The sequence below is a fragment of the Juglans microcarpa x Juglans regia genome, chromosome 4S, assembly GCF_004785595.1.
Source record: "Juglans microcarpa x Juglans regia isolate MS1-56 chromosome 4S, Jm3101_v1.0, whole genome shotgun sequence".
NCBI classification, from domain to species: Eukaryota; Viridiplantae; Streptophyta; class Magnoliopsida; order Fagales; family Juglandaceae; genus Juglans; species Juglans microcarpa x Juglans regia.
This window is the reverse complement of record NC_054601.1, coordinates 10,530,899-10,549,593: the sequence shown is the minus strand read 5'-3', so window position 1 is coordinate 10,549,593 and position 18,695 is coordinate 10,530,899. Positions and strand designations below refer to the sequence as shown.

General features: G+C 37.1%; 1 protein-coding gene across 1 annotated transcript; it reads left to right on the top strand.

Annotated features, from left to right (window-relative positions):
• The first annotated feature begins 593 nt into the window (after positions 1–593).
• Positions 594–14,829, top strand: LOC121262029 (pectinesterase 3-like). The gene is made up of 9 exons (XM_041164467.1): positions 594–606; positions 3,579–3,894; positions 4,043–4,268; positions 4,416–4,648; positions 4,792–4,985; positions 5,537–5,767; positions 9,773–10,772; positions 11,313–11,473; positions 13,962–14,829. The coding sequence occupies exons 1-9, from the start codon at positions 594–596 to the stop codon at positions 14,654–14,656; spliced, it is 3,069 nt and encodes a 1,022-aa protein (XP_041020401.1). The 3' UTR covers positions 14,657–14,829.
• The last annotated feature ends 3,866 nt before the right edge of the window (positions 14,830–18,695 follow it).

Below are 18,695 nucleotides of genomic sequence, written 5' to 3'. Positions count from 1 at the left end.
TACTTGATAATACATGCTTACAAGTTTTGTACTTTGATCTGCCTTGAGAAGTCTAAAGTATCACACTTAGAATATAATCTAATTACTTTATGGGTTGTAATCTAATGTATATATTTGCTTTTTATAGATTGTAATATAATGTAATTGCTTAGAATATAAAACAAATATTTTGTGTGATTGCTTTATGAATTGTAATATAATACAAGATGGGTACTATTTTTATGTATTTTTTTTCAATACTATTTTTTTTATTTGGTAACATAGCGATATATATTGGTTGGAGACAAGTTTTTGTCACAAATACTTATTTACGTCAACTTAATTGATGCAAATAAGTAGTTACAACCAAAACAAATTTGTGTGACTTTTACGGCCGAACATATTTTTTGTGGCAATATAATCATCACATAAAATTATTTGCGACAAAAAATCATATAATAAATGACCTTTTTGTGGCAAGAATAAATCGTCAGAAAAAATTCTATCAGCAATAAGTAACCATGGTGGTGTTTTTTGCGATGACATTTGAGACTATATATAAATTGTCGCAAATAGGACTTTTCTTATCGTTTGGAATGTCTTTTGCATCGCTCATGTCCTCCACTAGTGGCAACGAATTTCGCTGCAAATGTGCACAGTTTTGTGATGATATTTAATTTTGATGCGAAAAGATTTTTGAGACATAGTATTATCGACCATCTAGCCTCGATTCAAAAGCGACTCTAAAAAGTAATTGCAACATTGATAATGCTTTTTCGACAATTAATTTAGATGATGCAAAAAACTATTTTTCTTGTAGTGAAATATCTGCTGTGAAGTAGTCATTGTAATAGTGCATATGGCTAGATAATGCCCACTACACCAGCAATAAAATGTATGGTATGATTTATTTTGTAGAAAAATTTAAATTTAAATCTATTAAGAATAAGAATTTTGTCATGTCAACCACCTTGGACAAGAAATGGTCGTTGTTAAGCCCATTCGAATCATGAGAAACGGGCTCCAAGGGAACGAACCCCACAATCATGACATGCCAAAACTTGAAATTCCCACAAAATATAAAACATGAGATAACAGAGTTACGAAGAATGGTGAGCTCGAAGCGGGAGGACAAAATTCTCTTTAAAAAGAATCAAACTTGTTTGCTATTTGTATGACGCATGGCCATATGACATCATTCTGTGTCTAAGTGCCCGTGTATAGCCTGTATGCCTATCATTTTCAAAACAGTGACAGGGAAGGCCTATAAAAGGAGGGTCAACTTCAAAACCCTCACTGTAATTGGCATAATCACAAAAGAAGCGTATTATTTGCACTAAAAGAAAACTAACTTAAGTATCGGAGTAGCCACCTCCAGAAAGCTTTGGTGCTAAGTCTGTTCACTTTTGCAAGCTCTTGCGTGTCAGAAAAAAAATGGTGCCAACATCTTCAATGATTTCCTCCACCGTTGCATCAAATCCCAACACGATTCATAGATGTATCCCTGTCCAACTTGAGAACAAGAGATCTCGAAAAAAATAAAAAATAAAAAGAAAAAAGAAGAAGATGAAAAATCGTTTGCCAAAGCAAGTTTAATTAATTAGCACAACTATATGTACTAGGGTTGTGCAGAAAACCGTAGAACCCAACCCGCCCGATAGATCCAACCCGACCCGTCCGAAAAACACGGTTTGAATTTGTTTGCGGGTCGAACCCGCTAAATGTCAAAACGATCCGACTATTTATTTTCTTTCACACGATTCTTCTTCGTCTTATTCTTCTTCTTTTTTGTACAGCCCCAAAACTAACCCCCCCCCCCCTCCAAACAGGAGCAAAGTCCTAACACCGTAAGCAATCAAGACAACCAAAGGAAGAATTCAATTTCCTTTCCTTTTCCAGATTTTCCCAACAACCAAACAAATGTTAGAAAATTAAAATACTTCACTATCACAACTCAACTCGCCTAGATAATTCTCAAACGAAACTCTGCTTTCCTTCGCATTAGAATCCACAACGCCAGCCGAAGAAAACATCTTTTCATTTTCATCGCTCACTTTCGCGTCGACAGAGAAATAACCGTTGGGATCTTGATTACTCTTTTTTAATGAATGAATGCCTGTATTTCGTCAGCGCGAGCTGTAGAAGTCAAAGAAGTTGTATTCTTCACCGCCTCATCCAACCTAACTTCCACCATAGCCTGTATGTAGAATTTATGGAGCTACAGAAGTGCAAATCCCAAGGCTACTTTCAATGTTGTGTTGCCAATATGCTCCAGTAAGGTCGATCCATAAGCCCCTTCAACCATGTACGCGGTTGAATTTAAAAGTAGTTTTTCTCTATCTAAAAATCAATTATATGAAATTGACAGGTTCCTTCAGACTTTGAGAAGAAACGGGTTGACCAGACTCTTGTCGGGTTGGGTCGGATTGCAGTGTTATGAAAATCGGATCGGGTCGGGTCGGGCCCAAACACAGCCCGGGTTGTTTGGGTTGCAGGCCTAATATGTGCAACCTAATATGTACTTCCTACTATAATTATTAGCACAAATGTACCACAAGTGTGCCTTGAACAATACAGCAGTCCGTTTCCAATTTTCTAAGCTCTAATGCCAATTCATCCTTTTCCAATCGGGTGAGGTTAGGTTTCTTCCAAAAGAAGATCTTCATGAGAATTTTGTTCTCATATCAAGTGAGGTAAATAAAATGAAGTAGGCCATAAGACTTGGCTACCAAGAAAGATACAACATTTTCCCATAAAAAGTTTTCATTTTAATTTCAACAAGCATTAAATTTAAAAGAAAATTATTATCCCAAGAAATTGTTCATCTAATCAATTACATAGGTTTTAGTGAAAAATACAAAAAAAATAAAAAAAATAAAAAAAAAACACAAATCTAAAAGAGAAACTTAAAATGTATATTGGAACAATTTTTTTAAATCTACCTACCGATTTTCACAAATATCATTACAAATTTTTATTGAAGTTTCTCAAAAGGTTCACAAAACTCAATTGAATTTGCAACTAAAAACTTTTCTAAAGAATGATAATCATTTAGAACATTTTCTTTATCATGAAATTGCACTCTAAGTGTTGAAGTCAATTTCACGATGCCCAACACCTTCGCACTACCTGCAGACAAAATGAACGTCGATGGTTTGGTTTAGGGGTGCCTCCAATGCATAAGTCAATTGATATCTATATTGGTAGATGCTCGTGTGTGTGTTTTTCAAAGAAATGATACCTCTTTGGACTTTCCTCCCCATCCTATATACAGACCGAGGGTAGCCTAATAGCAACACATCCTCTAAGGAGGGACATCAAAACATTGAATGCAGTAACCTCTCTTGGGTGTCTAACCATCACGGCTTGACATGGGTATGTCCTTTGAGAGGGAACTTCGATGCATTTAATGTTGTAACGTTTCCTCGGTATCGGGTATGGGAGACTGCTCCGACTTTACTAATCTCTAACCAAGTTACCAGGGATGCATTAGCCCATCTTGATGGTGCTGGTTCTCATGAGCTATATCTTGCTGGGACATAGCCGGATGGCCATGTCGGCCCATAGGGTTCTCCTTGAGGGGCCATTATTAACCTTAGGAGGAATGAGTTATTTCTTCTTTCTCACAATATTCCCTTTGTGCCTCTTTCCCAAAGTTGTCTTAGCCCTTTTGTACTCGCACGCAGACATTTTTGTTCCCATGGCTCCCAAGACTCTTGGGCCTTTTCAGGCAAGCGATCTTTCCACTGAAGCCTTTGGTAGTAGTTATTTGTGGCTGGAGCTTTTCGAAGGCTGCAATGGCTTCGTGACCACTACTATAGTGGAGCAGGATTTTGTAAGGGATCTCTACTGGGTCCCTAAATCTATGGAGTTGGTGTTGCCCAACCCATCTGATCGGATTCTCGACCTTCAAGGGTGCTAGTTTCTGAGGCTCCTCCACGATCTAGGGTTGAGCAAGGATTTTTTGTGACCCTTCCAGCCTTAGGGGGAGCCCTGTGCACTCACCATTTTGCTTTGATCCCCCGCGTCATATCCATCAATTTGTCATACTGTCATACTTTAGGTGTCTGGTGGACGTTCTAAACCAAATGGTGGAGGAGATGGACTTGGTGCTCAACGCCTCTCTCTTTGGTGATGCCCTGGCGTTCGTTCCAGGCTCTCCTAAGGTCTCATTTGAGAGATTCGAAGCTTCACTCTCTTCTTTGTCGACGGGTGAGTCTGAATGTTATGTCTGGTGGGTTGTGGCCAAGGTTGGATTGTCATCGCCAGTTTGGGGTAGTATCTCAAAGGTTAGTGCAGGAGCCCAACTTTTCATTGCTAGTGAAACTTCATTTGGAGCCACTTACTAGGAATGAGGAGGAGGTTTCTGCTACGCCTGTTGATGTTCCTTCGACGATGATTCATTCTGTTAAGGCTCCCTTGTCCCCACATTCGAGGGTGGGTCTTCACCATCTTTTTCCAAGGACGTGCTCCCGTCGAAGACTTTCCATGCAAGGGCAAAACATCGCGTGCCCCACCCAGAAATGGTCCCAGTTGTTTACTTGCCACTGGGAGAGGTGCCACCTAACAATACTGCTCATGTTGGCAGACGATTTGCATTCTATGCCCTGGTTTTGTCCATTGAGATGTTAGCCTCCCCCAACTCACCTGAGCGTCCCTCTCTTCCAAGGTTCCTTCTCTCATAGGCCCTCCCATCGAGCCGCTTGTTCGGGACCTTGATCACTTTCTTGCTTCAATATGTAATCTATTTCCTTCTTGTGGGTCTCCCTTTCCCTTCTTGCTTTTCTTTAAATGGGTGTCTACCATTGCAAGGGCATTATTCTTGGGTCGGTTGGATTATGCAACATCACTCTTCCTTAAAGGAGTAAGCACAATCCTCCTGTTCGTACATGGTGAGGGCTTGTCGGGCCATCTTGGAAGAAAGGAGAAAGTGGGAGGATGCATATTCTTAGCTAAGCTCTCATTGCCGAGCTCAGGAGGCCGATGTTGCTACCTTGAAAGTGGAGGTTTCACCCTTTGGCACAACTTAGCCGAGGAAAGTTCCTCCCTCAGGGAGATCTCGGTCGAATTGTCTCTGTCTTAGTGGTGCGGGGAAGTAGATATAAATGTCCTCACTCTATCAGGGGAATAGGTCTCTACGGGGAGTGACCATGCTAACCAACTTGAGAATGAACTGGAAGGGGTGGGGCAAAGTAGTCTTGAGTATGCGAGAAGGTTTGCGGAGAGTGAGTGGTCCAGTTCCCGCCTCAGAGATGACCTCGACGCCACCCACTGGAAGCAAGCATGGGCAATAACCGATTACAAGTCTGTCTGAGATGCCTTGGGCGCACATGACAGAGAGTTCCTCCAACTCAAACAAGTAACCGACATGGTAATGGAGAGGTTGGCCAAGTCCCAGTAGCAAGTTGCCGAGCTAGAGTCCGAACTTAAGTCCTCGTGGGAAGAGATCGTTAGACTTTCTCTTGGATTCTTTCCACTTCCCATTTCGCCCCAATCCCGATCTTTGCTTTTGGTTTATTTTCTGGATGAATGACCCATTTGCCTGCTGCTTGCTCAGGAAAATGCCCTCAACCGGCTTTAGGGGAGCGTTCTAGATTGTTGGCTTGGCTTAGAGACCAGATCTGGCAAGCGTCTACAATGAGCACTCAACCAACTTCAGTGGGAGTGTTCTCGACCGCTGGCTTGGCCCAGAGGCTGTATCGGGTTAGTGTTAGTAACGAGCACTCGGCCAACTTCAGCGAGGACATTCTTGATTGTTGGTTTGGCCTGGAGGTCGTATCAGGCGATGGTTAGCAATGAGCAGTCGCCCCACTTCAGCAAGAGCATCCCCAACTACTAGCTTGGACCGTAAGTAAAGCTGCATACAATATAGGAGTGCTACCCGCACACCTTAGGGTAGGGGTGCTCCCTTCCCGCACCCCGTCCCCGCATGGGCAGGGGGTGGGATCCCCCCCTGAAAATCTGCTCCCACACCCTGTCGGTGGGGTGCCCCATCTGCATGCTAGAGGCGGATCAGCCCCTGGTCCATCCATCCCCACTACAAGAAAAGTTTTTATATATGGCCAGTTAATTCCAGCGAAATGATTATTTACAACTAAAATGAATTTATTTTGGTCACAAATAGTCTTTTCGCCGCAATTAAATGGCCACAAAAATCCGTTTTGCTTGTAGTACCCCACTGTCCACCCTCCACCCACAATGGAAAACAATCGGAAAAAACTAAAAAATATCCAAAAGAAATCTAAAACAACAACAAATCTACAGATCCGTCCCTAAAACCTACAAATCTACCATCCAACAAATTACAAAGTACAAATAGTGACACACAGAAAAAAGAATTAAGATCACTACCATGACAAGACCACAGTCTCAGCAAAGGAACTATAGTCATGAATGGTTATGGGTTTACAAACAAACCTATGGCCATTCATAGTCGTGTTTCTATGGCCACACTTCAAGAACTCTAAAAGTAGGGCATGAGTCATTGATATTTTGGGGTGGAGAGGAAAAGAAGGAGGAGAGAATGACAGACATAGGGAAAGAAAGAAGATAGGAGAGGGAACTGGAGATGAGTGAAGAGTGGGGGGGAGAGAGAGAGAGAGAGAGAGTAGTGGAGAAATGGGCTGGGAGCCAAGGTTTTTTTTATATATTAATTCTTAAGTATAAAACAATGCCTTTTAGGGATTTGCATCAAAACAACGTCGTTTTATACAAACAGTATGGGAGATGATCCAATCCTTACAAGAGAAATTCTACATAGAAGGTTTACAATACACACATCTATTTAATCAAAATGTGATTTGTCATATTTGTCATTCTATCTTAATGTTTAAATATGAGTTTTAATATAATGATAAAAATAATTAATTACATATTGATTAGATGTAAGTGTATGGTATAAGATTCCTTTCTAATATTTATCATCCTTACAAATACCCTTAAACAATCGCATTACAGCACCACAATAAAAAATAAAATAAAATAAAATAAAATGTAATTAAACGAAGTACGGGGCTCTCTTCTCACATTGCTGGTAGATGAAGTATGGAGCACCAATAAATACGATAGTAGAAATGCTTTTATTGGATTAGATCTCCAACATTTATTGGCCCACCCATCTAAGATTGCATGTATGGGCTGAAATCAGGGATCGGCAGGTGGTGAAGACATCCATGGAACGTATGTGTGGTTTTGGACAACCGGACGTAGCATATTTTGGAGTGGAACTCCATAGCTAGAGGTGGAAATTAGAGATGTATCCGGCCTGATTCAGTTTAGTATTGGAGAATTTTAGAAACTGAATCTGTATATACCAGTTTTAAAAATTTAAGAATCGATATGGACCGATTCATTACCAAAACTTAAACTTTGAGTTTTTCTAGTTTCGATCCAGTCCGATCCGGTTTTTTAGTTTACCCATTTACACGTGCGACACTATATATATTTAATATTATAACTTTTTAATACTAAACTTAATTGTGAGAATTTAATATTTATTATTAACAATTACTAATTCTTCAATGTTCAATTATAGTGAGATTAATAAATTTGAATAATAAGATTAAAATAGTATAATTAGTGTCTAATTATACTAGTATATTAATTTTATATTATAAGATCAATAGACTTAAATAATAAGATTAGAATTTCATGTACATGTTATATTAATTAGAAATGTAGCACATAATATATATAATAATAATATAAAAATTATATATAATATAAAAAATTAAAAATATATATGTGCCGGTCCGGTTTGGTTTAAACTAATTTTCAAAATATATATGAAAATTGATACCACACTGATTTTCGTTTTTAAAAATCGGTAAAGCACCTGACGAGTTACAAATTGGATCAAACCTACCGGCTCAGTCCGATCCAGTCCAATTCAACCATTTTTCAATTTTTTCTTTCACCCCTAATGAAAATAAACAATGAAATGAGGAATAAAAAGAAAGGAGAGCATCCACGACTAGCTCGATTAGCACAGCAAGCGAGAGGTGAGGCGGCTCCCTCCAATGAGTCTCTAACTCCAAACTAAACTAGTTTTTTACATCTCAATATGTGCTTCTAGATATGCAATTTTCATTTGGAAGTCATGTTATAGCCATAAAAACATATTATAAAAATAAACATAAAAACTTATATAAATTTTTATGATATGTTATATATATTTTACAATGAAAGTAATTTTACAATATAACATATTATATCAAGCTACATCAATTTGTAAAAAATCATGTTTTAAATTAAACACATTTGTAAAAGGCTACTTTTGCAAATTTACCTTCAAAATTAATTATCATTCATTACTTATTATCCAATCATTTCATGCCACATAATGATACGAGAAGATGATGGTGATTTAGAGGATAGTGAATACAATTTCTCTACAAATGTATAAAATATAAACTATTGCATAAGTGCTTTTGGGTTTAAAAAGCATTTTTTATCCTTTGAATGTGAAAAAATTGTTCGATGTATAAAAAAAATAATTTTATAACCTAACGTATTGAATGTTATATATATTAGGTCTTGATGGTTTGCAATTTATAAAAATCTATTTACAATTTATAAAAATCTATTTATCATCATTTTTATTATTATTCTTTCAATATCTCTTAATATGATATTAAATAATTAACCTATAAATAAAATATAATAAAAAATCTCTAATTATTTAATACTCATGAAATGAAATAGTGATAGTAGCATTACTCTTCATCAAATAATATTAATTACACAAAAACAGGTACCTTTTGGATGTGAAAAGCGCTTTTCAGCCTGATCTCAATCAAGAGCAGTACTACACTTCCCAAAACAAGCTCCCGAATGCACTCTCCGAACAGCACATTTTATTTTATTTTATTTCTTTTTTTTATATATTTTTTTAATTATCATAAATATTTAAAAAAATAAAAAAAATTCACAACATTATTAAAAAATACTTCCTAAATCACTGAAAAAAAAAACTCATTAGAGACACTTTTTTGCGTCTCGAATTCGGGACGTATAGGATTTCTCCTCAATTAACACAAAGGAAGCATTCGATCGTTTTTAAAATATTTACTAAACATTGTTGCGACCGTAGAGTTTTCTGTACAAACAAAAAGTTGTCTTTTTGTTAACCATTATTGCATGTAACTAAAGAGAAAGAGAACTCTCTCTCTGTTCTTCCCCTGTCCATGGCGATCTGAAGGGCGGGGGAGATAGGAAGGAAAATAATAATAATAATAAATATAATTAAAAAGAAATATTTTAACTATAAAAAATTTTTATAAAATAAATCTATAAATTAATGTAACTTGTGATCCGTTATAGTATAAAATTACTTTTATTATAAAATAGATCTAACGTTTCATATGAAATCATGTTTGTTTATAGATTTAGTTTTATGAAATTTATTTGTGATTGTAACATTTTTCTTCTCCAATACATGCTCCATCACTTCCTTTACAACCATATGCATTAAAAGATCATTTCCATGGTGCCCTCGTGAGATATTGACAATCTAATTATCCTTACGCTTTAGATTATATTTTATATTTCTTCCAATTTCTTGACATAAGTGTTTCCTTCACGCTCTTCTTTAAATTTAAATACTAACAAAAAGCATTTCATTTCATCACATCTAATCATTATAATTTTTTAAAATTTTTACACAAAATACAATAAACAATTCAATTTTTTCAAATTTCAAAATAATAATAATATTAAAAAATAATATTTTAATAATATTTTATTCAATTTTCAACTTTTATTTTAATTTATCTCATCTCAACTCACTATCCAGACCTCCGCTCAGTAAATATTAAATACTTAATAAACAAAAACTCATTGATGCTAAACCCATTACCACATTTAACGAGCATTGACACCTATATATTTAGTAGGTGCTATATCCTTGCCCCGGGCCTCACTTCTCTCCCTCGAGCATCTGTGTCTCTCAACACACCCACCATGAATAATCTCAGAAAAGGAACTAGATTCTTGGCCACTTTCTTGCCCATTTCAGCCATTGTCTTGGTGTTACTCTCCCAAATAACCCATTTGAGAAAGAGCCCCAAAACCATAAACAATCACCACATACGCATCCACAAACACTTCCAAGTAGCCCACTCAACATGCCAAGGCACACTCTACCCTGACCTCTGCGTCTCAACCCTCTCTTCTTTCCCAGATCTCATCGCCAAAACACCCCGACAGATAATCTCGGCCACCGTAAACTACACCATATCCGAGGTACGAACCTCCTCCTCAAACTGCACCGGCATTCGGCAGAAGCTCAAGAATCTCGACCCTCTTGGAAAGAGAGCTCTCGACGATTGCCTTGAGCTCCTTGACGACACCCTTGCCGAGCTTCATGCAACCATCTCCGATCTCTTCCCTAAGGAATCAGCCACCCAGAATAATTTCCATAACTTGCAAACATTTTTAAGCGCGGCAATGACTAACCAGTACACGTGCCTTGATGGATTTGCTTATAGCAACGGAAGTCATGTGAGAAAAATGATCAAGAACAGCTTGTATAGTATCTCTCACCATCTAAGTAATGCTCTCGCCATACTCAAGAAAATCCCCAGAGTTAACAAATCCGAGTCCGAGGTATACCCTGAGTATGGAGAAATGAAAGATGGGTTTCCTTCGTGGGTTTCGGGGAAGGGCAGAAAACTGTTACAATCTTCATCAATGAATGGGACAAAATATGACTTGGTGGTGGCCAAGGATGGAACTGGGAATTTCACTACGATCGGTGAGGCTGTGGCTGCTGCTCCAAACTCCAGCACAACCAGGTTTGTTATACAGTACGTTATCTCCTCTATACACACACACACACACACACAGTCTCAGATGTTACTGAATTTGTGCTCTTCACGAAAGAACTAATGTAAGTAATATCTTTACCTTTCGAATTTAAGGATCCATAGACTTATACTTTAAAAGAATTATCGATCAACCTTACAAAGTTACAATTATTGTAAGATTAAGGGTTAATTACAAAACTAGTACTTGGCTTATTAAGTTTTTGTATTTTGTGACCTTAGTTTTTAACTTTTGCAAAATTGATACTCAAACTTTAAGAAAATTGTAATTAGGCATCCCGAAAATCTATCGTTAGAAATTAAATAATGAAGATTGCCACGTAACATTAATATGTCACTTTCAACCTTTAATCAGTTAACGTGGATATTAATGTCACAAGTCCGACAATTAAAGACTGACATATGATCTCCCATTAATTTTCTATTTAGAACGTTACAAGTTAACTTTATATTTTATTGCCAGTATTATTATTACAAGTACTGATAGAACATTAAATTGTGGCCGTGTAGGTTTGTGATATACATAAAGGCAGGTGCATATTTTGAGAATGTCGAGGTTGAGAGGAACAAGACCAATTTGATGTTCATTGGAGATGGAATTGGAAAGACGATTGTGAAAGCAAGTAGAAATGTGGTGGATGGGTGGACTACATTCCGTTCAGCCACCGTAGGTGAGTTACTTCCAAAACTTCAACTTTCTCCCTCTTTTCTTTCTCTCATGACATGCTTAATTTTATTCTTGTTTGCCTGTTTTGCGAAGACCATGCCAGACACGTACAGCATATGAACCTCACTGTCTGTTTTAATGTCGAAGTTTTTAATTAGTGTAAGTCAATTCGATTAGGACGTGGAATACTCACAATCCAGAAGATCAGTTAAAAAAATATATCATTAATTTCGAACAACTCCATTAATGAATGGGTGATTGATTTATGGGATTCTAGACCATATAATTACACGATGAATCTAATTAAACTCCCACATAAATGTTCTTATAATGTTGATATTTCAAGTCGGTAATAGGGACCTGTATATAATAAGAAAAGTGTTAAAGACATAACCGGATTTTATAAAAATAAATTTATAAATTGATATAATTTCATATGATATGTTAGATCTATTTTATAATAAAAATAACTTTATAATCTAATATAGTATATCAAATCATGTCAATTTACAGATCTAATTTTGTAGAATTTCTTTACAGCTAAATCATTTATCATATATAGTTCTTATATATGTATTTAATTTGACTTGAAGATAACCCGACGCTAGATGGGGACCCAACACGTGAAGACTTTTAAAGGTCACGTAGAACCACCGCAATATATAAAGCTGCATGCACATGCATGCGCACCCACAAATAACTTGGTAGGTGGGACATGGACCATGCAATATTATGAATTTAAGTAATGTTATATATAGTCGTAGAATGTGTAAGTATCGTACAATCATTTTAAAATATAATAGAATTTATTATTAAAAAAAAAATTTATGTGAGTTTCGTATTTATTTATTTTTTTTAAAATAATTGCATGGCGCTTCCTCACTCATGACTATATTATCATCTCTCTTCTGAATTAATCTCCCACACATTGAGTTAACTAGTTTGATAGTTTCGTGTAATTAATATGAATGCATAATTTAATTATACATGGAGTATGATTTGAGCCTATCAAGGACACGTTACTAACTCCGAATACACTTTAAACTATAAATTGAAAAAAAAAAAAAAAAAAACCATAATATCGTGTTGATTATAGGACACTATATATATATATATATATATATATATATATTAAATTAAACGGGTAATAATACATCTATTATAATGAAGACCAACTAATGTACTTATGTGATTTTATTAAAAATAAAGTTTAATTTTATAAAATCACTTCTTATTAGTATAAGATTATAAAAATAAGTTGGAGGCTCATTTTTTTAAAATTAAAATATTCAATCAACACTTTGTACCACGTATTGTTAATATGCACGGATGACCATATTAAAATTGAAAGTAAAAAAGCTTTGCATCACCTAATGAGTACAACTGATTAAACTTGTCCCAGTACTTGGTTGATAGAGGTCAGGTCCCGGTTCTGAATTACGAGTTCAAGAGCCGGGCCCCTGAGAAAGGCACCGACCTCTTGGCAATGATAAAGACGATTCTAATATATTCTATTTTGAGTTATTCTGTATATAATGTCTTTTGAAAATCGTTCGTACAAACTCATATAATTATATTTAAAAAAATTTAAAATTATAATAATATTTTTTTTTAAATAAAATTTTTTTTATTTTTATTTATCAACAAAATTACATACACAATTTTCAACTCAAAACTGCACATTATATTAATGTGCACGGATGTCGGTGGCTTAGGAAGGCCATCTTCGGATGACTGTGTCCCGCGCGTGCATCCTTTAACAGCGCTTGCTCATGTTGTCGGTAAAGTAGTTGTCTTTTTTTTTTTTTGGAAGAAGTTGTCCTTTGAATTCTTTTTATCAGTCAACCATCTAATTTGGATTTTGTCAGAGGATAAGATCTTCAGGCATTTATAAATTATTATTGTTTCCGTAAAAATAATAAACAAAAATGCTGACCCAATGTTGGGTTCCGATTGGGTCTAACAATTCCGACTAGGTTAGAAAGGTATTTTTTTGGTAATGTTATGAATTTTTTTTATTTAGTAATTAAGAATATAAAAAAAATAATAAATATTTTTATTCTTATCGAGATGGGTCTCATAATAAATCTTAGGACATTTATTATTATTTTTGTATGCTTTTAAGAATTTAAATCTGATATTTTTTATAATTTAAAAAAGTAAAAGCATATTAATCTCATTATATTTAAACTTAGAATCTATATATTATCTAAAGACAACGTTTAACATATAGTTGGACATGATGAAAATTCTCAAAATTTTCAAAAAATATATTTTGATATTGTAAAATTTGGAAATTGTCAAAGATATCTGAGTTGTTTCTTTTTTCTAAGAAAAGAGATTTAATTATCGGATTAAGTGAATTTTTAAGGAATAAAAAATGGCATGTTTGCAAAGTCTTTTTAGTCTATTTTCTGCAATCAGACCGAAAATAATGTAATCATATTTTGTCACCGTCTAATCCTTGTGTCTATCGTTGTGGTTTCTTTCAGCTGTGGTGGGCAACGGATTCATAGCCAAAGGTATCACCTTTGAGAACTCTGCAGGGCCTAGTAAACATCAAGCCGTGGCCTTAAGGAGCGGCGCAGATTTCTCTGCCTTCTACAAATGCAGCTTTGTAGCCTACCAAGACACTCTTTATGTCCATTCCCTCAGACAATTCTACCGCGACTGTGACATCTATGGCACAATCGACTTCATCTTCGGAAACGCTGCAGTTGTTCTCCAAAACTGCAACTTGTACGCCCGGAAGCCTAATGAAAACCAGAGAAACATTTTCACTGCCCAAGGGAGAGAGGATCCCAACCAAAACACTGGCATCTCAATCTTGAACTGCAAAGTTACTGCTGCTTCTGATTTCATTCCAGTGAAGGCATCCTTTAAAACTTACCTAGGTCGTCCCTGGAAGGAGTATTCTAGAACTGTTTTTCTCAAGTCAAGCATTGATGATTTGGTTGACCCAGCTGGGTGGTTGGAATGGAATGGAACGTTTGCATTGAGCACCCTTTATTATGGGGAGTACATGAACAGAGGTCCGGGTTCAAACACAAGTGCAAGAGTCACATGGCCTGGTTATAGGGTCATCAACAGCTCGGCCGAGGCAAGCCAGTTCACAGTAGGGGCATTGATACAAGGAAATGAGTGGCTGAATTCTACTAGTGTTCCTTACTATCTCAATTTGAGTTGAATCCAGAAAATTATAATATAGCCTCCTGATCATTTGCTTTATTTGTAATGTTAAGAAGCTAGATGATTGAATTACAACAATCATTTATATGGGTTTGTGTGAAAGTACTGAAATTTCTCTGAGACAGATTCTGATGTTGAGCAGTGATCAAGGAAGGAGTAAAGTTTCCATTATTCAGTAGTTGCAATTTTGAACACTGCATTATGTATGTCTATATTGTTTACTTCCACTGCAGTTTGTTGATTGAACCGGACCAAGGGGCAGTGGGGCTGCCAATGCATGATGGCAGAAACTTGTAAAAATATTTGGACCATATGAAGCCCTGCATATATAGTAGTGGAAGATGAAACTGAAGGCCATACGGACTTTTTAGCTTTCTACATATTGTACCAGGCCAACCCAGTATAGTAGTTTATCTGCTTAGTTTGGAGGACCATGTTAAAACCTTGAAGAATAGTTAACTGCTTATGTTCGTTTTTGGTGGGTCTTGGAATGTGAAATCACCACTTATCCTAAAAGTTTAAGTTGATAGAAAGAGATAGATTTTATTAATTATTTTATATCTTAACACTCACCCACACGTGCGGGCCAGACTCCTTCTTAATGGGTGGCCTAACACATGAAATATTTAATTAAATAGGATAGAGTGTAGAGTCAGAGTTTAAACTCAGGACCTCTACTCTGATACCATATGAAATTACCACTTGTCTCAAAAAATTAAGCTGATAGAAAGAGGTAGATTTTATTATTTATTTTATATCTTAACATAGACCGAATGCTGGCCATAAATGCTTTCAAATCCCCACAGGGCCTAGAATTAAAGCAACAAGTTGTCGCCTTAAGACCTCCATATTTTGCAGCATTCAACCAGTGCAGCTTCAGCCTTGCGAACCCAATAGAACATTTAAAAAATTTAGGCCCCACTAGGTCATCTTTGGACCTCGTCGCTTTCTTGCCCTTTCAGATCGTGCTAAGACAGAATGGCTAGAGATAACACCCAGCCCCTCTTACAAAGTGATGAATGTGGAAGCCGAGCTTATAGGGTAGGTAACTCCGGCCGGATCAGGTTGTGATGATTAGATGATTCCCACATACAAAAACTGGAGCAACTTTCAGATCTTTTTTTTTTTTTTTTTTGAAATCAAAACATTTCTTCTTCTATTCATCAAAGGTTGACAATACAATCTTGTCTTGGAGTATAAGACTAAACAGCCCCTCAGGACCATCTTCTATCCATACTACCTCCTCATTTACATTGTATGCATAATTTGCTAAAAAATGTGCTATCTTGTTTGCTTCTCTATACGTGTGTGTAATTGACCACATAGGTCTATGTACTAACAGTTCTCTGCAGTCTGCTATCACTTGACCATTCCACTCCCAGTTTTCATCTGCACAGTTTACAGCCTTAACAACCTCCAGAGCATCCCCTTCAAACATAGCATCCCCAATGTTGAGTTCTGAGCACAACTTCAAGGCTCTCCACAAAGCTTCTGTTTCTGCAACCACAGCAGAATTTACATGTATTTTCTTCAGACAAAGAGACACTAGAACATCCCCTCCTGCATCTCGTATAACCACACCAGCACCCATTATCTTGTTTTTCTTGTCATAAGCTGCATCCCAATTCACTTTCACTACTCCTTCCCTTGGTGCCTTCCATTTAGCAAGCTCTCTGTTTCCTCTACTGTTGTTTACAATTCTGCTGCTACTGGTTTCTCTTCTGATTCCTTGAGCATTTTGATACTCCTCCATGCTATGTCTTGCTTGGATAAAATAGCTTTTGGGCTAGAAAAACCATTTTCAAAAACAAATTTATTTCTCCTCAACCACAAGTTTCGAAACACAGTAGCTACAAGTCCCAACTCTTCTTCATTCAATCTCGCTGCCATCTTCCTCCATACTTCCCCAAAATCCTCTTCTCCATACACCCATTTCTGCACTGGACTCCCTTCCTCAGCCCAGACATCAACTGCCGCAGGACACCTCCATAAAACATGGCATGGGGTCTCTTCCTCTCTCTCTCACAGATTGGGCATGTAAACTTATCTACCACCCTTCTTTTAAAAAACAAATTACCTCTTGTTGGTAAGCAATTTCTAATAGCTTTCCAAACAAACATTTTAATCACACCAGGAATATTCAAACCCTATAACTCTCTCCACCCTTCACCCCTCACAGACCCACATGAAGGCTCCCCACTTGTCCTTCTCTTCCTTTCCATCTCAAAATGGTATGCTGATTTAACACTAAATACCCCTTTCTTGGATGGAGCCCAAATCTGTTTATCATCTAAACCTATTGAGCTTAAAGGCATACTGCATATAATACCAGCCTCTTCTTTATTAAACACCTCCCTCACTAATCCCTCCTTCCATCCACCACCCCTTTCTTCAATCAGTTGGTCTACTCAAGCATCTGCTGCTAATACCCTCATTGGAGACTGTACTTTAAATGAGGACAACTTTGGGATCCACCTATCCTCCCACACTCTTATGTTCTTACCATTTCCAACTCTCCACACCAATCAATCTCTCAAAAGTTCTAGAGAACCCCACAAGCTTCTCCAAATCAGTGAGGGGTTAGTTCCAAGCTTTGCTTCCAGCACACTAGTATGCTTGCGGTATTTATCTTTCAAAACTCTAGCAGCCAGAGAATTAGGATTAATCAAGGCTCTCCAACATTGTTTTGCTAGAAGAGCTTTATTAAAGCTCTCCAACTCTCTAAATCCTAATCCCCCATAGAACTTTGACTCTCCCATTCGGCTCCACTTCATCCAATTAATTTTCTTGTCATTGTCCTTATAGCCCCACCAGTATTTAGACATGAGAACAGCAATCTCCTTGCACAACTTTTTTGGTAAAGCAAAGACATTCATGTGATAGGATGGAATAGCCTGGACTGCTGCCTTTAGAAGAACCTCCTTTCCAGCAGGTGACAGAAAATAATTCTTCCAATTACTGATTTTGAGCCAGATCCTATCTTTAATTCCTCGAAAAGTATTATACTTTGATTTTCCCACTAGAGTAGGTAGACCTAAGTAACGTTCATAGTTATTTTGCACCCTACCTCCAAGCTCCTCCACAATTCTGTCCCAATCTTCATTCCTCCCATTTGAGCTGAACATGATAGAAGTTTTCTGCTTATTTAGACATTGCCCAGAAGCCATCTCATATTTGTTCAAAATCCCACTGATTTTCTGCCATTCATCCCAACAAACTCTCCCAAAAATAATACAATCGTCTGCAAAAAGGAGGTGAGTAAGTCTAACACCCCCTCTAGCCACTCCTACTCCCCTTAACTCACCCCTTTCTTCAGCCCCATTAATGAGATTACTCAGCCCTTCAGCACATAAAAGGAAGAGGTAGGGGGAGAGGGGATCCCCCTGCCTCAACCCTCTTGTTGGTTTAATCACTTTCCCTGGCTCCCCATTAACCAATACAGCATATGAAACCGTGGTAACACACTCCATTATCAGCTTAACACATCTGACCCCAAACCCCAGCTTCTCCATTACCCTTTTCAGAAAGGGCCACTCCACCCTGTCATAAGCTTTGGAAATATCTAATTTCAATGCCATGCTGCCCTCCTTCCCCTTATGCCTAGCTTTCATAGTGTGCAAGGTCTCATAGGCCGCAATTATATTATCAACAATCATTCTTCCCGGTACAAGAGCACTTTGATGCTTAGAGATTACTGCATTCAATACCTTCTTCGATCTATTTGCAATAGTCTTAGCAATCAATTTATACAACACATTGCAGAGGCTTATAGGCCTATAATCCCCCACCTTCATTGGCTGTTCAACCTTTGGAATCAATGCCACATACGTGAAGTTAACAGATTCTACCATCTTACCACCATTTAAAACACTCAAAGATGCCTTACAAACCTCCTCCCCCACTGTGCTCCAAAAAGATTGGTAAAAACATGCATTGAACCCATCGGGACCCAGGAGACTTGTAGGGCCCCATCTGTTTTAAAGCATCTTCCACCTCTTCTCTAGTGAATCTCTTTTCTAGTTCTTCCACCATGCTAC